At 36.7% G+C, this 23,541-nt stretch overlaps 1 protein-coding gene across 1 annotated transcript; it reads right to left on the reverse strand.

The window, feature by feature from the left end:
- Nucleotides 1–12,861: 12,861 nt before the first annotated feature.
- Nucleotides 12,862–22,982, reverse strand: LOC139734220 (uncharacterized). The gene is made up of 8 exons (XM_071645025.1): nt 22,847–22,982; nt 22,140–22,271; nt 20,235–20,308; nt 19,501–19,771; nt 18,837–18,950; nt 17,727–17,992; nt 15,425–15,677; nt 12,862–14,099 (listed from the first exon to the last, which is right to left on the reverse strand). Exons 1-8 carry the CDS (start codon nt 22,980–22,982, stop codon nt 12,862–12,864), a joined length of 2,484 nt encoding a protein of 827 aa, XP_071501126.1.
- Between the last annotated feature and the right edge of the window lie 559 nt (nt 22,983–23,541).

The following is a 23,541-nucleotide window of genomic DNA, read 5'->3' on the forward strand; positions in this document are numbered from 1 at the left end:
ACTACGATACATTATAATGAATGATATTGTAAATGAACAGAGTGATTTTTGTTTAAAACTGATGTATTTGTTGATAGGGTAGTATAAAAACAGTATAGATAATCCCTTTTATGAGGAACTTTAGATATGATAACGGTACATTGGTCTAGATAAAGACTAAGCGCACCGCGTGACAGCTGTGGACATCATAACCCTTTGGATCTTACCTTCGCTGCCTTGAATAAAGACTAAGCCCACCGCGTTTACAACAGAACACCTGTGGACATACGGAAGACAGTTGGAAGCATTTGGAAATGCTATCATAGCTTGATAAGCATATCTATGCCCGACAAACAAACTGACACCAAAAAGGTTGTGCCACCTCAGGTGGTACCAACAACCCATTTTTCGGGTCTTGGCCCATGGACTACAGAATGGGGGGAGGCAGCGTGTTGCGTTCGTCTCCGTGCCGCACAAACCACTCGCCACGATTGTAAGGCTTTAAGATTTATTAAATATAGGGCTGGTATAATACATTCAGGGTTGACATGCATTTCATTTAGGATTGTCCCAAGTTATTACATTGAGCGTTAAACTATAATTACATTTGTGTTGACTTGAAAATTACATTCTCGCTGAATGATTTACATTTAGGGTAAATATTGCATTATTTAAATGGTTAAGATGTATTACATCTATGGTCGATATTAGGCCAACATTTATGGTTAATATGTATTACATTTAGGGTAGATATTAGGCATACATTTAGGGTTAAGATGTATTACAGTTAGGGTTGATATTACATTTAGGATAAAAAAAAAAAGTATTATATAATTAGGGCTGGAGGCAGACGCGCTACCGACTGAGCCAAATCCCAACCTTCACTGATACAAACCTATACCTATAATCTTGGACCATCATGTTACATCGCATGATTCTTTAATTTTCCAACTTCTTCCCTTAAATGCAGACCAAAGCTTATGGTCAGTGTGCACCTCAAACTCACAACCATATAAGCAGTAATCGAACTTCTTAGGTGTTCGCACTTTTGACTCAATTTCAATTCAATTATACTTTTTACTCCACTATAATAAATGGGAATACATAATACAACGTGAAACATCAATTCATCTGCTTAAACATTTGTAAAGATCGAAGTACAAATCATTATAGTACAATACAAAATATATGTCCAAGTTGAGAGTTAACAAAAAGGGAAACTTTTGCTAAACATCAATAATTCTCTATTTTTTAATAGCATTGTACTAGTGACAACAAACATTCTATACTTGCGTATCCATTGAGATAAGGAATTTTTCTCCAGAATGCCTCTACATCGGCACAGCACTTATAAAGATCCTATACGTTAATCAGATGAGTCTACCTTTAACACAAACAACCTGTGCTTGAAAGAGAACAAAGTCGTCTTCAACCCACAGGGGATTTAAAAAAATCGTTTTCTACTAAAGGGCTTTTTACACTTGTAAATTTTTGCTTAGCCCCGGACCAACGGTGGGGCTAAGGGGGGGGGGGGGGGGGGCCTTAGCCCCACCGTTGGTACGGGACTATCCTTAGCCCACTTTCTGTTTACACTTGTTTTTGCCAAAGTGGGCTAGCCCCACCGATAGTACGGTACTATCTGGCCCTGCAAAATAGCAGGGGTTAGCACCGCAATTGCGGTGCCAAGCAAGTGAGTGTAAACAGAACGAAAAAATAATCCTGGGCTAAGCGACGGAGACGAAGTCCGACCCTCACTGACCAATCAGAAACGAGGTAATCAAGTGCTGCCGGTGCGTGCGTGTACGTGTACAGTACACAGCGTAATTATGAATATTCATGTGGTTTGGAAAGTCCGGGGCTAAGAAATACGAGTGTAAAAAGGTCAGTTTTCTCCTTAGCCCCGGACAAGAGATAGTACGGGACTAATTGGCGAGTGTAAAAAGCTGAAAAAATTGGTACGGGACTAACGATAGTCCTGGGTCAGAGAAAGTCCGGGGTTAAGAAACACGAGTGTAAAAAGCCCTTAAGTCTAAATCAGAATCGTATTACCGCATGTTTGGTTCCAGTGTTATCATTAGTCAACCGCGAAGCTTATTTAAGAACGAGGAAGTAACCATGGCTTGAATTTCCCGATGCTTTGACAACATTAAAGTTTCGGATACATGCTCTCAAATAATTTTGTGTCTCATGTTTAAGAAGCGGAAATAGGTTCACGATGTCATATTCATCCCACATCAGGCGTGGCGTATATATTTATAGTGTTACAGAAAATAAAATAGAAAGTGTTATTACATTAGGTAAAGACAGAGTAATTACATTGTTATTTTCGTATCGTTTATTTCATTTTCAACAAAGAGTGACAATGTGCACACAAAGCACGAGAAAGGAACAAACAATATTATTTAGCTTCTGTGAATGAAGGGAACTAAAATAGATTGAACATTGTAGTTTCCGAACTGTTTCGTAATGTTTAATCTAACATGGATTTCGAACACATACCTGATGAAATTTGGGGTGTTTTGGTAAACTACGGACAGAAATGTTCCATTCTTTTCCCTGCCCTTTATAAACACCACTAATAATCGTAAGATTACACATTTCATGTGAATAGCTGTGTCCAAGAATTACGTATAAATCACAGGCTAGGGTTAATCCAGGAGTTAGGCCTAAGTAAAGTCAGTATAATTAAGAATGCGAAATTAGATAAGCATCACTTTTACCTATAGGTATATATTGTAAATATTGGCGTCTCTTCGGTAATTTTGAGAGAATACTGTAATCATAATAAATGTGTAGTAAACATGAATGCTTAGAAATGTAATCCAGAGATGGGGGGGGGGGGCAAACAGAGATATAAATTATCAGAAATATGCCAATGAGTGGTCCGGGAATATTAATTGGCAACATTAAGACGGCTTTACACGTGTATCACAGTTTGGAATGGTATCAAGGAAGGCTAAGAGTGGCATGAACCATAAAAAAGAATGTACTTTGCTTCGTAAATCATCTGCTTTAAAGTGAAGCAGGATACAAAATTTATATTGGGTTGTGTTTTTTATAGGGGGGGCAAAGTCATGAACTACTTATTGTTTTTGGCTGACCATAGCTAGGCTACATGAGCCTCTCTCTTTCATTGGAGAACATAGTTTTACTTTTTCAAGTGACACTATTTCCACGGTGTTAACAAATTACATACTCAAAAATCATGTCTGAAATATGATCTCCAAGTCTCGAATGTTCTTCCTATTAAAACTGAATTATGACATTCGACGATGACGCGCAATCCAGACTTTACTTCATAGAACTGTGGTCTGCAAATTCATCGTCCAGATAGTAGAGTATAATTTTCCAAAAAGACAGTTTTGTATATGATATATATTAAATAATGATTAGATATGATTATATAATGAATACACAGACCCTTCGCTCTTTGAATAATGTAAAAAAAAAGTCATACAGAACGATTCCTTCAACACTTTGAAGATGCGTTTAAACCACGCCAAATAAGTTCTCATGATATTCTATCATAGCTAGTTATAGTTTTTACTTTCATGTCTTTCTCCAACTATAGGTTCATCGGCTTCCGGTTGACGAGGATCTGTTTATCACAGTGAATGGCAGCGGGAATTTAGCGCACCTGTGGATTCTTTTCGTAGCAATCAACGTATGCGGTAAGGCAGGATTAAACGAAACATTACAAAAGAAAAACTATTTTCATTGTAGCTGCTTTTCAGGCCTATCATTGCTGTGTGTCTATCATTCAGAATTCATTGAATCATCATTCACTGAAACTGCAATCCGTAAACTTTCGTTTTAATATTGGGTTTCAAATCAGAGTTCATAGGACACACTCATTTTCGGTGACTGGTAAGAGGATAGACGGTGAAAAGTTAAAACAAAGTCCTATACAGTCACAAAACTTTTTATACACAGAACATGTACATTGCATATTGTGATGTCGTATAATGACAGCAATACCAATAAAAACTAAGGATATATTGGACTTACATCTCTCCCTCCTCTCTCTCTCTCTCTCTCTCTCTCTCTATCTCTATCTCTATCTCTCTCTCTCTCTCTCTCTCTCTCTCTCACACACTCACTTTATCCATCTGTCCATCAATCTATACGTGTGTTTTCATCTCTCCTTATTTTTTTCTTTTCACATCCAGCTGCAACGAGTGTTACATTGGAAGTACCCAGTTCTGTCCAAGACGACGACTCGTTCACGGCAGTCTGTTCGGCACATGTTGTACGGATCAGACAGAATAGAATGGTACTTGAATGGCGTCCAAATTACTGAGGGCATACAAACTACAAGCGAAATGAACCGAGTAACACGCATTGCTAGAGTGTTTGAAATCAAATCTAAAAATGGCTTAACGGTCACGTCACTCGAGAATCGACAGTCCCTTTTCATGACAAAAAAAGTTGAAAAGGCAATTTTACCAAAATATCTAGACATGATGCAGTTTTTTGACAAATTAAACTCAAATTCACAACCGTTTTCTGCCACTGGTAGAACTTGGAACGTACCCAGTGATCACTTCATTGTCCTTGAAATATTTGACGTCATTCAAGATGAACTGGATTCCCCCTTACGAGAAGAAAAAAAAACCATTAATGAATGCAATCAGAGAACTTTATTAAGGTTGTTTTCAACAATACAAGAAAATAATTAGGGGTATACTTGACTATAGGTATACTAGTACTGCATACTTGCAACTATACTTTGACATCATAATGGTTAAAACAACAAAAAAAGAAGTTTAAGGTCGTGGACCACTAATCACCATACTTTTCACCACCGTCCCTGGTAGCAACTACAGTACCTTTACCATGATGATCAATAATGACTCAACATGAATGTCTTTGGGTTCATTATAACTTCAAAATCCTTGCTCCGCACACTACTTTCGTGAAAATTGTACGTCTTTAAGTGATTGCACCGGGCATCAGAAAACATAGGATGGAAACACAATTTTCTTGAATCATTTTCACGATACCATCTGCACAAAAATCGTTGTCACCTGAAACAGGTAAAAACCATCATAATGAATGGAACAGAAGGTATCTTAAATTGATTCACGTGAACAAATAATATGTCCATCCCAAAAGTTCCATTGAAACATAGTGAATAAAGTTATGGATAACAAATTAGTTTCAAACATCCAGCTTCTAATTCACGTGTACTTATTGGGAAATGACTCAGAAATTGCAAAATATACACGCTTCCGAAACACAACACATTCACTTTCACTTCTTACCCCAAGACGGAAGTGAACTTTCACCCAGAATACTTACGTCGTTTGCCAGTATGGAAATAATTCCATTAAGATATAATGGTATGCCATCATAATTGTAAGTGTATATAAAGTAATAACTTTTCTTTCTTTCAGGAACGATAAAGAGGATAAAACAGACATATCTGAGCCACAATGTCTGTCACAAAATGCTGCTTGAGCTAAGAAAGAGAAAACCGCAATAAGGAAGAAATGTTACGCCTCTCAGCGGACACCCTGGGATATTTATAGGAAAGACGGAGACAATTCAAGATGAGCAAATGAATGGTAATAATGTTCAATATAGAAGAATCTTTTACTATTAAATTAAATATCATTAGGCAAACAAAGGTAAAAGCTGTTATCATTTGGTGATGAAAGTGTATTTTTCTGCTCATGCTTTCTGTTGTGCAATGTGACGCAGGTTGCCCCAAAAGACAGTGCCAGTGAAAATACCATATCCCCATAGCATATTGAGCAAAACCGAATTGATAACAAGGTTCGTTTGTCAGCGCCATGAATGTACCGATTATGGCCGTCTTTAATGCTTTGGTATCACTCTTACCAACTTTTCTTCATAAAGATGCAATTTAAGTTCAATGCTCTTGTAGTACGCTTTGATTTTTCCCCAAAAGATGAATTTTCCGTGAGCTTTTAAAGGTCAGACTCCACGACCGACTGACTAGACAATGAAGACGGAAATGAACTGTAACTTACAAGACTGGTTCGTATCGTTTGGCTCCATTTTCGTAGACAAAACACCTTCCATTTTTGTTTAACAACTGTCAGACAAATTAAAAGTTATTGTTCTCTTCGCTGATATTTACTGGGAGTACAGACTATCTCTAAAATGATGCAGATTGTGGAAATATGTTTTCACGATCGAATACAACTTGTCTAGCAGAATCGCTTGAATGAACAACGGTCTGTCTAGTGGAAGTAGGCAAAACGCAGAAAAGCGTTGCCAGGTACCGATTAATACACCTGGGTCGAGAGAGATGATGGTGGGTAAAAACATCTTGTCCAAGGACGTAAGCACTGGGCGGGATTCGAACTCGGGTCTTCCAATCGGGAGTCGGGAGTCTTAATCCACTATGCTATGACTGTTAATACGTGAAAACTATCATGCTCTCGTGTACATAAGATCAAATCTGGTACAATATATCACATGAAGTTGTTTCTTCGTTTTTATGAAAGTTATAACTTATTCACAACAATGTCTGTTCATGTCTGAGCCAAGAATTCCGTTTTACCTGCAGAACGAAATATTGGAATATTTTTCTCAGACAATGTCAGAAGTGTGTGTGGTATATGGAAGGATAATGTAAAAATTCAGATTACACAGGTACTATGAGCATCCCAACCTGATTTTCTTCGTTGTCAAAGTTGTGCTCTCCCGTTCGCTATGAAAGCTTTAAGATTTTGATATTCTCTTCTCCTTTCGATACTTGATATGATATTCGTCCGTATTAGATACTTACCACCAATCCATTTTAAAAACTTGCATCTTCCAGCTTTGTACTTTAAAAGGATTTCATGCAATACAGATTCAGTGTACACCATAAAATTATTATTATCATATCCCACACTCTAAAAAGATTCGAGTCAGAACTGACCCGGAACTGGGTCCGTTGGGGTCACACACCGTTCCGGGTCAAAAATGACTTGGAAATTGGTCATGAAGACCCCGAATGGTGTCACGCTCTGACCCAATTCATGACTCTGAATGGGTCATATCTGACCCCATTCCTTGTCATTTCTGGCCCGGAACGGTGTGTGACCCCAACGGACCCAGTTCCGGGTCATTTCTGATTCGGATGTTTTAAGAGTGCATGATGACGTGTCGACACGACGTAAATTCAAGTAATGGTCATAGTCATACAAAATAAAGTGTATATATTTTCTTTCTAAATTTTGAAATCGTTGCTTAATCAAAATTCACATTGGGTTTCACTGGGTTAATTTTACGGGTGCGCAAGTCTCTGTTCTACATTGTATGAGATCTGCGTCTGTTCAATTGGTGTCATAAGATGATAATAATATATATACAGTCATATTCAATAATTGATCGTCTGGCGTATTTAGTTATAGATATCTGGTTAATAATCATGATTATCTGACTATGTTTACTTTTACAGACTTTCAAGGCGTTCACATTCACGACGTTGTAACGGTGCTTTATTGTGACTCTGGATAGCGCCCTCTCGGGTCGTTAGTTTAACAGGCTTGAGGTCTGCGATTCGCTGTAGATACGGAACACACGACGGCTTTCTGGTACATTGAACAGTTTTGATCGCTAACCGACTTAAACGCAATTTTTTAACATTTTAAGGCATACGTTCAATTTAAGTACATTATGAAATAGAGAAGAACAAAAAATCTTCAGCGACATTACACTTCTTACGTAACAAGGAATAATCTCGAATATGATTTGAAATATTCCATATCTTCCTATTTTCTTGTTTTTAGTAGTTTTAATCACAAATTCAGTGTACCTCAAACCAACAAGAATTGAGTCAACTTATTCGGTTGTCAAGCTCTGCATTTTTTTTTCATGTAACTATTCATTCTGTTATTGATCGATTGCTGAATAATTGGTAGATTGATTAATCAATTGATTTCTTGACTAATCCAATGGTAGATCGAATAAGTTTGGGCACAGACTTCGGAGCACCTGTTTAGGTTAATAGATCGTTTTTGCATGAAATCATCAAAATCCTCCACGTTATAAGCATTCATAGGAAAGATGTCACCTCAGCATCGATTGCAACATCATAAATATTAGGAGTTTATTAAAAGATGAGTGTGATGAAATTCATTTACAAGTTGACCAATCGGTAGTTGGTCAATCAACACGTATTGAAATCGATATCAAATTGAGAGTTCGATTGTAATACAAAGAGTAGGCTATACTGTACATCATACGCTGTCATAACATGGAGTTAAAACATTTGTTTACGTTTAGCACACGAAAATAAACAATTAAATGCGTATGAGTTTAACCTTACCAATGACGTCAATAAAATGAATAAGAACAAGGAAGACTTTATTGTTTGTGTTTTTGTTTGTTGATCGTCCGCTGCAACACGTGCAGTTCTCGGTACACTAGCATTTTCTATGTTTCTATATTTTCCATGATCTTAGTACAGTGTAGAACAAGTTGATTAATGATGACGGCCTCCTCCGTATATTTGTGTGTAGATATAAATGCACGTAATTATATTTCTTTGTTTAGGTAACTCATAAAATGATGTTGAACAGTATTGTGTCATTCTGATTTCATTTGTACAAGTGGAGAAATAAAACAATGTGAAACTATTCATACTATTTTCGGATTTCATCAATGCTTGCTATGTCATGCGAGTTTCATGGTGAACCGTGATTACGAACGCGTAGCTATGTGTAATAATAATAATAATATGATACATTTATATGGCGCTTTATGCACGTTTCCAAGTTCACAATTCAGTGGAACATTAATATCTAGTCCAAGATAAAACGAATATATATATATTGTAATATTGTAATTCATCTAGGATTGCACTTTAAATTATGAGGTCTTCGATTTCCATTTTGTTTTTTCGCCAAGATATCATTTTGTTTCCTTAACTTTTACCTCAGAAGGGTAATAACACGCATGAAGCCAGTTTCTGCGTTGAGGATTAAGCACATAGGTTTTGACAGTTTAAATGTTTTCAAGGCACAGTATATGGTACTTGGGAGTGAGGGTGTGTGTTTCATACCTTTTCACTGAAATGTTTGATGTAAGAGGCAAAAATACAGTAAAATGTATCTTAATTCTGCTTGATTTAGTTGCTCTTGACATGTTATATCATGTTCATACACCCATGTGAAATGACGGTTAGGAAATGTATTTCTTATTATAAGGCTTGGAATGATTATTCCAAATAGTAGGCTAAAATATACATATTTATATAATATAATAAAACAAGAAGCCTTGTAATATCACTCATGGATTTCTGTTCATGAGGGTCAGTTTTCAGCTTACAATTACGTATAAGTAATACAATGTAAACAATGAATGGACGTATACAAACATAGACATCTTCTCTCCTCTCTTTGTATTTCTTTTTACTTTTTTTTTTTGCTTTTCTCTCTCCTTCCTCTCCCCCTCTTTCGTTTATCATTTGTCTTTCTGTCCCTTTCTTTCTCTCTCTCTCTCTCTCTCCATCTCTCTTTCCTATTCCTGCAAACGTAATCACGCAGACACAAACACATTCATGCACTCATATGACGTTACATGCCAAAATCAAAACAAAACAAAAACAATCTCCCACGATCCATCCACCACATCACCGTTAGCTTCTTCGTTTTCATTTTTTAAACAAACAAAAAGATATGCACGCAAAAACATGCATATATGTATACAATTTTATTATTCTTCAAGGGCGGGAATGCCAACCTCGTGAACATCATTGCACTATTCTTTCTTTTTTTTCTTTTTTTTTTTTTGGTCATTATTTCTTGTTAGTATTTTGTCATTATCAAGGACTGACAGGGCTTACCTTCGGTTGTAAAATGGTATTTCCATCTTAAGCTGTAGTATATAAAGCTAATACCAGGGGCGGCGCAGCCGTGGGGGCCGTGGGGGCTCGGGCCCCCACACTTTTTCTGCACCATACAAAGGAATACATAAGGTGTCATTACTCTGGGCCCCCACACTTTTTTTAACCCGGAAGTACGTAAGTGGCACTAAAATAGAAAAAGATAGAGATCTTGAAGTATGGCGGCGGTTGTTTTTTGTTTTTGTTTTTGTTTTGTTTTGTTTTTGTTTTTTTGCTTGTTAGCTCATGAAACCTGGAAGTAGGCCCCCCACACTTTTGAAACACTGCGCCGGCCCTGAATACCAATACAAAACACTGCTGAAAAATTGTAATAGTTGGCATTACAGGAAGGATTTTACCGAAATGAGAGTATCTTTCTTCCATGTAGACTCTCAAGGTGAGTCTCCCTCTCGCTTTCTCCGTCTTCGATTCACATATACACGTAAATCACAAAAACGCGAAGAAGTGTGGTCTTTTGTTGTACTATACATCCAAGAAATCAAGGAGTTCTGTCAACAATCAATGCAGACAACAAACTTGTTTTGTATTTCATAAAATTGAGAGATATCCAGATGAGATCACAAAAATTTTATAAAACGCTGAAAACATCAACATTCCTGAAAAAAAAAAAACATGATGAAAATGTCAACACTTTGTTTCCATCAAATAGCAATAATAAGAACATTTTGAACATGTTGAATTCATGAATTTAGATAAGTAACAACAATCACTACTTTAACAGTTCGTCAAATAACTATTTTCTCCATGCTAATAACATACAGCTGTATATCGATTACACAATCGCGCTGCAACCATTAACGAAACGTACAAATGAAAATGTTGTTGAAATTGTACCGTTTGTCAAAAGGCGACATGTTCATGTTAGCGGCTTGAAATTTCGAAGGTACAGTATCAAAATACCGATACTGAACCAAACATGTGAATGAAGCAAGCGCAATGCTTTTAATATCGAATGCAAGCCGTATGAAATTTCTTCTCAGACTGATAATATACACATCTATTTACAGCATTGAAAATATTCTCTCAAACAAGCATAGGCCAGCCTAGATAGAATCTACTCCTAACTTAAACGGACATGACCATTGATTGTCTGATTCTAACCATTTAAAAGTTTGGAAATAGTATTTCTTAAAGAGGCACACTATATGAATATAAACATACGATATGAAAAATCCAAGTGCAACATTCGTCTTTGTATGTTATTCACTATTTACAGTCGTACAATAGATAAATTACGCATTACGTTTGTTCGGCAGATCAAGTAGAAAATAATTCATCGGTATCCGAGTAGGTACCTACTTACATCGGGAGGGAACAGAAGAAAACCTACTTTAGATGTTCTAAACAAAGCCAGTTAACTTGCAAAACTTTGTTCTATCGATTGGCAAAGACTAAAATTGAAGAAAACATATATATATATATATATATATATATATATATATATATATATGTATACTATACGCATCATGTGACACGCACTTACATGTACTTCGAACTTGGCCATATCGGGAAGATCGAACAGAACTCATCATACTACATACGAGTTCATTGTGTCTACTAGTATGTTACGAAAAAAAAAACCAACAACAAAACTGTTGGTTTCAATACCAAGTGTTCAATTTGTCATCGGGTTTTTACTATTCCCGACATATCATCACAAGCGTAATTACCTTTTGAAATCCAAGTAGACTAAATATCAATGACAGCCTCTTTTGAGCAGTTGAAAATGTAAGAACTGAATTGACACTGCAGATAAGTGGCATTCAATAAGTGAGATTATCATTGGATATTTCATATATTTCAAACAGTAAACTCCCCTGCCACACTCATTTATCCTCTCATAAAACTACTCGTACAGGTGTAGATGTATGGCCAAAAAAAAAAAAAAATGTGTTTAGTCCAATCATGCATACTAAAGCTGCAGTTAATTGAAGACGAACTTTTAGGAAAGTCAACAAAAAAACGAAACCAGGAATGCCATCAAGTTAGAAAGCCTTCAGTACGTCCCTGAATGTGCTTTGCTTTGTTGTTGATGTTTTTTTTTCTCAAATTTCATGCCAGTGATTTTTCTGGCCTTTTATCCAACGATGAGCATATTCGTAAGTTTGCTTCTTCTGGTTTTCATTTTGCTCAGTTTTATTTCGCTTTACATTATTGGGCAGCTTTAGATCTGTGACGTTATTACTATTACGCACTTCCCTCCTCAGATTGACAACAAGAGTTCTTTTGACACAACTGTCTAACTCATGCCCGGAACGTTTTCCTTTTTATATATGTATTTCTTTCTTTTTATCTTCCTTCTTTTTATTCTTTTTGTTGGCCTGATAGAAGTGTCATGGATCTAAAGCTGCCCATCATCTTGTTGCGTTCTTTAATACAAAGTAGTGACAATTCGATCGACCAATTACTAAGTATCAGGCCCCGGCCAGGCACCTGTTCAGCAACAACTATGGTTGACATTAGGAACAATAGCTGTCAATCATTGTTAGGAGCTGCACCTGTTAGGAACAATAGACCCAGCTGGGCGATGGAATGTAAATTACACAAAACTTGTTTACACTGTGGAATGGTACCTTAAATGTCAATATCATCAAGCCAAGACATATTATAATTATGGTCTGCTGCACTGGCTATACTAAGTTTATACAGTAAATCCTTAAAAGTTATTGCTGACGTGAGATTTATTTGTACGGTGATTTCAAATTTCCCTTATTTTCTCACTGGTTTATGCATTAACATGATACACAGTGTACATCTCTTATCACACTCTTTAGGACTCGAGATATTCATCCAGTATTTGATCATTAGACGATTGTATAATATCGTCTGAAATAGTTTCCTCAAATTTCATTTTATACTGTTTTCACTTCATGAAATGGTAATAAAAACTACTCTGGCGTAATTATGAGTAATACAATACAATAGGTGTAATGTTCAATTATTCAATGCATATTCATATGCGGGGACAAACATGCATACTTATGAAAATAAACAATTTTTCTTTCATCTATCAAATTCTAGTCCTCTTTTTCTACAATAGGTAGCACAGTGTTTTTGTCCTGTGAATTCATTTTGCTCTCTGCAGACCTGCTGCGCGAAGCTTCCCATGGAATATTGCACTTACTTCTATGTGTCCTGAGATGAGCTGATCGACTGAATGCCTTTTGACACACATCACACACAAATGGTTTCTCACCACTGTGAATACGCTGGTGTCTCCTGAGATCAGATGATTGACTGAATGTCTTTTGACACACATCACACACAAATGGTTTCTCACCACTGTGAATACGCTGGTGTGTCCTGAGAATAAATAATCGACTGAATGCCTTTTGACACACATCACACACAAATGGTTTCTCACCACTGTGAATACGCTGGTGTGTCCTGAGATTACATAATTGGCTGAATGCCTTTTGACACACATCACACACAAATGGTTTCTCACCACTGTGAATACGCTGGTGTGTCCTGAGATCAGATGATTGACTGAATGTCTTTTGACACACATCACACACAAATGGTTTCTCACCACTGTGAATACGCTGGTGTGTCCTGAGAATAAATAATCGACTGAATGCCTTTTGACACACATCACACACAAATGGTTTCTCACCACTGTGAATACGCTGGTGTGTCCTGAGATTACATAATTGGCTGAATGCCTTTTGACACACATCACACACAAATGGTTTCTCACAATCCTGACTGATTCTACACTTTTCTGACTGCCCAACGCGCTTCTGAAATTTAGTATTTGAGGTTATGCTTTTCTTTGAACGAGGGAGAATTTGCTTACTAATTCCAGTTGCCTGGTGAAGTTTTATTTTTGATGAACTGGAGATATTTTGGTCTGTTCTAAGGATTATGCTGATATTAACACAAGGGGAATCATTACCTGTGGTTTGATGGCTTTCCTCTGACTCATACACTTTGGACTTCAGACTACATAGTTCCTCAGGGTGGTTTGTCAAGTGCTGTGTGAATAGCTTTATAGACTGGAACATTTGACCACACTTCTTGCATGCTGGGTATTTGGCATGGCTCTGCTTAGATACGTCTGAACGTCCGCCATTGCTTCCTTGCATCGGCCACGGCTGCTGTTGACGATTGATGAAGGCCAAGAAGGCCGCATTGGGAGCATCTTGGTCTGGTAATAACCCAACGTGACTATGGCTGTGCTTGAGATGTCCGGCTAGATACCTGGGTCGTGAGAACACCCTCCCGCACACCTCACATGTGTAGAGTCCAGGGTCTACAGAAAGTGAAACATATAATAATCTTAGGAAGATATGAACTAACTTGTCACTTCTGTGGACGAAAAGAAAACAGTAGTATACTTATCTCATATTAGAAAGAAAATATTTCATTAGTAACATATGAATTATAAGGTTTTAATGCTGTTGTTTTTAGATAAAAGTACTGCTACAGATTGTGATATCACTGTAGGACAATGATATCAAGAAAATGTGGGAAAGAAATCCACAAAATTATAAGATTTATTTTTTTGTTTCAATATAAAATGCACAAGAATAGAATAAATATCAAGGGTAACATCATTATTAATAAGAGTATCATTGATTCTTGATGCTCCTTCATTTTGCAAGAAAATAAAAACGTGAAATGTCTGCATATTTCCTTATGTTGTTATCCTACTGTGAAATTACAAATTGTTGTAGTTTTCTGATCTATGAAGCGACGACATTACATGAGAATTTAAAAACCAAAATGTAACAGTTCTTAGCCTTTGAAGGGATTGTCCAATTTTCCTTAAACTTCAACAATGTTTACTACTAGCAGTTCTGCATAATTTATACTGAATTCACTTTATTATACATTTGGGCAAAATCCCAATTAATTATCGATAAGCTGTTATCCTTAGAAACGGATAATATCAATTTATATTCGGAGCAACAGATTTTTGTTCAAGGATTATTTTAAAACATGAACATTACATATGAGTTCTGACGTAACAATAACATTATGGCCATGCAAATGGTTGCAAATATTCTGTGTATCGTTTAGCCATAACAACAGGGGAATTTTGAAATTTAAGTAATGCCTCAACCCACAGGCATTTTCTGGAGGCGTAGGCATACATAACAAAAAACCCGGTATGATCTCCGCAATATATGTCTCAATACCTAGTAAATGTAAGTCATTATTCAAACAAAGTCATGACACCAGTGTTGAAATCCGATGGACATTTGTGTTTATAGCTAAATCGCAAATTGCCGTAAGAAAAATTATTTCGTTTCATACAAAAAAAGCAAAAACGAAAACGAAGGACATTCAAAGAGTAAATTAAAAAGAAATTAAAGATACATTTCATATTACGTCAAACATGATCCACGGTTGCTGTCCTGCGTTAACGTTTAGCTTGCGTTTTTTTTTTCTTTTCTTTTCTTGTTTTGATGTTTACATAACCTTTCGTTAATGAAAATTATAAGTCGTAGTTTCCAGAAAATTCAGATTAAGCAACGGAATCATTATGTCGACACATACGGTCCATAATACATTCGCCTCTACGATAGAAACCTAAATTTCTATTGCCATAGCTTCTGTAATTGAGTAGATTACCTGTGCAGGTCTTAAGTTTGTTGCGGTGCAGCTGTATTCCAAGTTCCTTTGCATACTGATCCCCATAGAAGACCAACAGTTCAGTGCCAGGGCAGATTGGTTTGAAGGTGCGGTAGTAGATCTGTCCGAGATACTGGAAAGACACGAGGTTCTGCTCCGTCTCGTTTCGGGCGCAGTTGATATATCTCATCCAGTTGCCCGTTTCCTCGCTTCTACTGTCGACGTAGTGATGCGGCTTGCCATCTAAACACACCTACATTTGAAAGAGGAAACTATGTTAACAACAAGGAGTGTTTTATATATTTAACATATAAGTCTGACAAATTGACATTTTGATGCAAATTTTGAAGGAGGTTTAAGTTTCTGATCGACTTGTGATTCTGCAAGGGCCGGAAACTGGCTAAAAGTAATATACAAGTGTACATGTATGTAGTACATATACAGGTTCTATACAAAACACTTGTTGCTCGCATGGCATCGAAGACAGTAGGGAGCTTTAGATTTTAGACGCGCGGACGTTCAAAGGGAAAAAAAAAAAACATGGTCTGAGCGTGTGCAGTAACTTGACGTGCGTTACTGCACACGCTCAGACCATGTTTTTTCCCTTTGAACGTCCGCGCGTCTAAAATCTAAAGCTCCCTATTCTCAAACTTTATTACGTTGTCTACGTCCTTTTTTTTTTTTCTGCCAGTGAGGAAAGAGTTATTTTCAGGAAAAAAGAATTCTACATGCACACACAGCCAGATGCACACGCACATACACACACTAATCTTTATATAATTTCTCACCGAATGTTTAATCTAAACGTCACGTTATGATAGTCGACTTTCACTAAGCCCCTTGACCCAGAAAGTAAATGAAACACATTTTAATTCACGCTTTTCTCAGACACAAAGGTACAGTACTGAATCATGAAATCATCAATGGCGTTATTTTGACAGAGCTGGTCAAATAGCTTCTTGTTTTTCAAAGAAAGCCCTGGGTATTTTCTTTTTGATAATGTTAAATCTTCAACAAAGGAAGACTCAAAAATAAAAGCTCTCTTTATCATTTTCCCATCTCTGAGTAAATCGCGTCTTTGTGTCACTGCTGAAATCGAACAGTTTCGGTTTATGACTTTGACTTCACACAATTGAGCACACCTTTCGAACATGATTTCTTACTCTTTTTCATTTTTGCTGAACTTCTGTTTTTGTTTTTGTTTTTTGCTGGAGTTCTGGGAAGAAATAAGCAAGAGAGGTCATTCTCTAATTCACAGTTACTAACAAACTGGGTTCATGATTTTGGTATCTAACAGCATGTTCATACACCACAGTTTAAAAGAAAGAACGCAACCTAAAACCAGAAATGTCGCTATGGCGACTGGTATGCCTCCGCCATAATGCATGGTTCTCCAAATAGGTCTATAGCACAATGCCTTGACAATGTGTGATGACAGTTTCACATAACTGGCAAAATATCAAAATGACAGGTTTGTCACACATGCACTGAATGTTCGCTTTCCTTGAACTAGGTTTATTTGGATGAATGGCTACACTGTCTAATAAGAGTGCAGATATTTGGGGATTTGTACCCAAATTTTGACCCTTTTATAAGTTTAAAGAAGAAGTGAAATTTAACACTTTCACTTGACCTTTGACCTTTTGGCCCTTGACTTTTGACAAGAAACTTCCCAGAGAATCTGTATTGGGTAATGAATGCATACACAAGTTTCAAGAAAAAAAAATCCTACTGGCATTGCATATATAAGAGGGAAATAATGGCATTTTGATGAGTGGACCTCGACCTTTGACCCCTGACTTTTGACCCATGACCCCTAAATTGATCACTGCCAGTCAGCACATGCATATATACTAAGTTCCATGAAGATACCTTGAAATATCAGTGAGATATGGAGAAAAAAGTGAAATTTTAACATTTTCACTTGACCTTTGACCCTTAACCTTTGACCTCATGACCCAAAACTCTCTCTGGGGAATCTTTATTTGGTATTCCATGTATACACCAAGTTTCAAGAAGATACCTCCAGGCATTGCAGAAATATAGGTAAAATAGTATAATTCTGAGCATTTGACCTTGACCTTTGACCTTTGACATTGAGCATGTGCACCCAAAAATTGATAGGCACAACTTCGCCCACTCATACATATACATGCCAAGTTTCATTAGGATACGTCACACAGTTTTTTAGATACGCTGTCCACAAAATTGATTACGGACGGACGGACGGACAACCCGAAAACATAATGCCTCCGGCGACACTTCGTGGCGGAGGCATAAAAAAAGGGGGGACTCAACTTACTTCCCACGCATATCCGCTGTCGAAGCCTGTCTCTGCGTACACTATGTCACCTTCATATGGTCCGAATCGATGGCCCTTGGGTATGTGCTCAGTAGCTTTGACCCCTAGTCCAGCTCCGGGAATAGAAGACTGTCCGATCACAAGGCCTCCTGGGAGGGTGTTGCTAGCTCTGTTTTTGCAACCCTTTGGTACGGCTGTGTCTCGGATGATTACCAGTGGATGTTTCTCGCACTCACCCTCATAGATCTCATTACATTCTTCACAAACTGACAAAAGGGGAAGGAAACAATTATTTTGTTTTTGGTAACTCTCAGTGAAGTCACTGTAAACCTAGATCATCTTAATTATCACTATTTAAATCACTTGTGACTAACATTGTGCTCGTCATTGGGAATTTACAGAATAGAATCAACTTATTTATTACAACATGTTGCTACTCCATGACTGATGACGTAATCACCTTTATATTGTAGGTTAAATTATGCCATGATAGCTCTTATATGCGTTGATCAAATCTGACTCTTGTTTGAACCGTTGGCTTTGCCGATATTCTTGTCAAAGGAAAACCCACAACATTTCGCAAGGGATAGTTTGTTCGATTTCTACCGATACCGATTTTATGGAAAACAATGTTGTTTTGTTTCTCCATCTTATCTCTTTGAGGAATCATTTTATCTGGACTTTCATAGATTGCCTCCATCATATCATTTCCAGACAAGTTTAAAGGGGGAAAAAGATGATATTGTCGAGGATACATACCCATCAAATAACAAATAAAAAGTGATATCAATATCGCACTTCCGCCTCAACATTTGCTTCATTTGAATCAAGTATATAAGAGAACGAGTCTGGCAACCGTTTACAAGAATTTTTTTAAAGTCTTAAGTAAAGAGTAAAACTGCTTTTGTTTATCTAGGTTGCAGAATGATTCAAGACAAATCCCAAAAGCACCGATGTCAACATCAATGTGTATGCTACTAATCATTCACTGTTCATATGTTCCTTCTTACCTGTATTCTAAAGCTCATAAATTCTTGCTATATCTGCGACAAGATCTTAACAAAACGTAACAAAAAAGTTACAATACCATCGTCTAACTAGAATACTCACATATGTAGTGGTCCTCATCTGGTACGTCGTCTTCCTTGTAGCACTTCTTGGTTACTGCTCTTCTGGGATAACGAGATGTTGGAGCTGGTGCTGTCGAATCTGTGCGTCGTTTCCCTAAGAATTAAAAGAATTAAGATTTTGTCTTCATCATGTTATTACAGCGTTCTTCCATTTCTCATATTTGTTCTCATGCTTATTGTTACGGAGTTGTAAAATGTACATTTAAATTGCCTGTTTGTTTTACTTACTTTATCAACATACAGTGTAATTTCATTGATTTTCTTTTCAGTAATATCACAGGAAATATCAATTAACAGATTGCAATGTACATACTTCGAAGAAATTAAATATGTACATTAATTCCATAACAAACTTATAGTGTATTACAAAATTATACCGATAATCAATGAATTATGCAAGATTACCAGTATAAGCTTTTCTTTGAACACGTGGCAGTCAAGAAGAACTACTTGAAGGATGATAAATGTCCAACTGACTGGAATCAAAACCCAGAACACGAGGTGTTCCAGCACGTCATTTCATGACTTTATAAACATTGATATATTCATATGTCATCTCATTCACATCATATTTATCAAATGACTATAAGTGATTACAAGGTTCACTGGATTACTGTTCTCTTTTTTGTCATTCTCAATTTTACCTAATGGTGGCCCTGCTTTCTGTCCAACTTGCATTGGTACAGGCGGTCTGAATGGAGCAGGACTGTCAGTTGTCTCTCTTTTGGTAGATTTTGCTTGACCACGAGTCCCGTCGCCCGGTGCGCTTGACCGAGAGTCTACGTTGGATGCCTCCTGCTGGTCACCGCATTCCTTCCAGTCCAAAAGATCTGATATCTGTCCATCCCTGATTTTGTCCCCGTCGGAGAGGGTATCTCCAAGGTCACCAGTGGGTGACCTAGCAGATTCTGCCTTCTACATTTCCGATGAAAGGAAGTTACATTGAAGTTGAATTTCCCCCTTGTCTTCGTAAAATTTTCATAGCTCTTGCTTAAACTCCTTGCAATCACCGTAATCTCCAGTCATTAACACGGCGATGCACTAGATTACTCATCAAAGGTGATCTTTCTGTTGTCTCTGCACAAAGGAAAAGGTCTTATTCCTTCTTTTTATTACACCAACCGCCATTACTGACGGACTTATACTGAGTAGAGTTAGTATCAAATCTATTTCTCACTTTCTCCTTGACCCTTACCTTTTCCCCGTCATACTGTGTAATATTGCTTTTATTTTCCATTTTTGCCAGATATTGCCAACTCATTCACTTATCTTCAGCTTTTTAATAGAATAAAATATCTAATCGAATTACAATGAATGTTTCGTGGTTTGGTAAAACTATGTTGTATGTAAATATTGTACCACTCGTCATTTTACTCACCTTTGAAGGATTTCCTGAAGAGCTTTTCTTCTTTACCTTCCGAGGCGATGTTTTAAAGGGTGTCTGAAACGATGCTGAGGAATAAAACAAAGTCATTTGAGAGAAAAATACCAGACATGCATTGTTGGGTTTATTTATACCTCGGTTATAGCGATTTTTTTTTTTATAACAACCGGGTAAGTCTTTTCCTAGCGCCTCTGACAAAGAAAAACAAAAGAAATGTGCTCCGTTATAACGAAATCCGAATCGCTTCCGAAAATACGTAGCGGAACAAGCATTTAAAGCGTCTCTGTATGACCGAATGCTTCACATTACTGTGTTAACACTGTGTGTTCGCTCCGTGTGTCATGCACATTTTCCGAGGGGTACGTGTGTTATTGTAATACAATAATCTGAAATTAATTAAGGGTCGTTTGATTGTTCCGAAGATTCTTTATAACAAAACATGCAGATTCTGTTACATGTACACCATTAGTTCGGAAATGAAGTAGGGATTGTTATTACGGACATTTTGGCGTTTAAATACTGTATTCCAAAGGTTCGTTATTAATAAGGTTCTTAATCCGACAAATATATATATATATATATATATATATATGTCTAGTGAGAGATCTATATACACTTGTATATGTATAATATGTATATGTATATAAATATATATATATATATATATATATATGTGTGTGTATGTATATGTATATATACATATATACATATTATATTTATATATATATATATGTATATATATATATATATATATATATATAAAGGGCTCTTATTACGACGGTTCGTTAGTCCGAAAAATGATAGGAATTTCAAACATTCATTAATCGGAACATGAAAACAAAGTTTCATTAATCCAGAAGTGAAGAAGGTGAGTCCACTAACAAAACTTAGAAACTGCAAACCTTATAATCGTCGTAAGATAACTGAACCTTCGAAATAAGTAACCTTTGTCATTTCTTTTCTTAATTGACAGATCTTCTTCGAAATGACAAACTTTATTTCATTTTCGGATTAAAAAAAAAAACGTTCGGAACAACGAAACTTCGGAATAGTGATCCTTTCTCATTCCTTGAATTATAACCCTTTGGAATGACGAACCTCATTTCATTTTCCGATCAACGAACCTTCTGAAACGAATAATATATCTATGTAAATTATGAACTTTCGAAAAAACAAATCTTCAAAAGTGTGGAGCTTAAAATGAACAAACTTTCGGAATCCCGAGAATGGCAAAACTTCGGAATAAGGGGTCTTTGGAGTAACAAAAGAGTAAGAAATAAACCTTTGGAATAGCGAACTGTAACTGAATCCTTAACCGTCATTTTCTATACATGCGTGACAATACAAAGCAATATAGCGAATGGGATAGTCTTTCCTTTGACATGCCATGATGGCTTAATTTTTTGAGTAAGACAGCTAGGATTTGGACAGGACATATTGTTTGACCATTAATCCAAAAATGTCATTTTCACCAAAATATCAGATACAAGGTCTTGTCACCCCAGCGACTGCTCTCTTTTAAATGTAATATTCAAACGAAATTAAAAGGTACCATCCCATTTCACCTAGCTTTCCAGTGTATGATGAGTATTCAACAAATGCGTGGTTTCCTGCTGTTTATCGTTATACTTAAGTACGTGGACACCATCTTTCAGTGTTCTTTTGCTTCCCGTGACCTTTACCCATCCACTTTATTCTGCAATGTAGCAGACTTATATCCATCAGCATCGAAGATCTTATTAAATCTCACCCTCTTTTTTTATTAGTTATGACGTACAGATAGAGAAGTAGAAATGATGGCTGGACACAACAAAGAACAATTCTACCTGTGCTTTATGCTCTGGCATGTTAAAAGAAGAAACATTACAGCCTGTAAACAAGAACAGCCGCGACGTTAACCTTTTGGTTTGGTATATTTCTTCTTCCAGCCTCCGGGCGTCCATTCCTCGTCTTCACTGTCACTCTCTCTTTTTGTTGATTTTTTCCTCTTTCGACTACTCTGCATGAAGTCGGGAGCTGGAACATTTAGTCCTGTTTAAAGGGAAACGGGATTGTAAAGATGGATACCAAACATGACCCTGAACACAAATTCACTTTCATGTAGTGGTGATCCTTGAGTCCTGAAAGCATTTCATTAATGAATTACCAATGAAGGCTCAACAACGTTCTCTATGTGTTAAACCTATGCATAAATGGTATGCACACGATATAATCTACTGCAACTGTTTCAATGCAAACAAAATGTGATGGACTAAAATAATTTTGAAAAATTTGGCCCATAGTAATCTTGCCCCAAACCCAACACCCACAAGGGAGCATACATACTTTTCCAATTCTATTCTTGCCTCCATGTTCAAGAGGTGGCATAAAATAAACATACAAATTAGTACGAAATTCTGTCACATGATTGAAATAAATACATAATTCCGTGAGGAGTGTATTCTTACAGGAATTTTTATTTTGATGTTTACACACAGCTCGAGATCTAATTTCAAAGTACAATTATTATTACAGAAATAAAAGATCTAGACTCTAATGTTCATATGCTAGAATACCTAGATATATTTCATTTCTTATACATCATCACTCTATTATTTGCTTCTTACCAACTTCTCGCATCATCTCATAGTTTTCTTTGATGTTCTTCAATCTCATCTTCTCATAGTCGTTCATGTCCGCCCATTCTTTAGTTGAGAAATACGCCTTCACCTGAGAAAAGTCATTCTTGGCCCGAAGAGCCATGCCGGAACTGTTTTTGTGAGTTCTTCACCGATGGATTTTGCTAGAAAATTAAAAGAGTTAAAACTCGATAAGAAAAAAAAATTTTCAATTTATCTTAAACAATACTTGCAGAGCAAAGGAAGCAAATAATGCCCTTATGGCGTTAAGAGCAGAGGCAACAACATAAATCTAGAATCTAATGTCTTAAGTGATAGGAGTAAAATATAGATAGCCTTGATGAAACTTGCAACATCTTAGGTCTGGCCTTGAATAACAAGTATGACCAAGCGTTGTGGAACCGGACGCGTTCCAATTCGCGAAAAATTCATGCCGCGAATACGTGGTTAGAGTTAGAGATCTAACAATTAATACCTAACGGTTAGGCCCTAAGCCTGGGTTAGCTTTAATATTATACTTTGTGGTGTAACGATAGTATAGAAATAGGATTAGGAGTAACTTAGGACTATCACTTAACGTTTAATACACTCTAACTGTGCTAGTCTACGTTAAAGGCCAGCGACTGACCGTAGGCGTAGGCCTATTAAACCGTTAACACTTTAACAGTTAGTTAGGTATTTCT

This window comes from Diadema antillarum, unplaced genomic scaffold (genome assembly GCF_040938485.1).
Source record: "Diadema antillarum isolate AM-2024a unplaced genomic scaffold, OU_Dant_1.0 scf00000025, whole genome shotgun sequence".
NCBI classification, from domain to species: Eukaryota; Metazoa; Echinodermata; class Echinoidea; order Diadematoida; family Diadematidae; genus Diadema; species Diadema antillarum.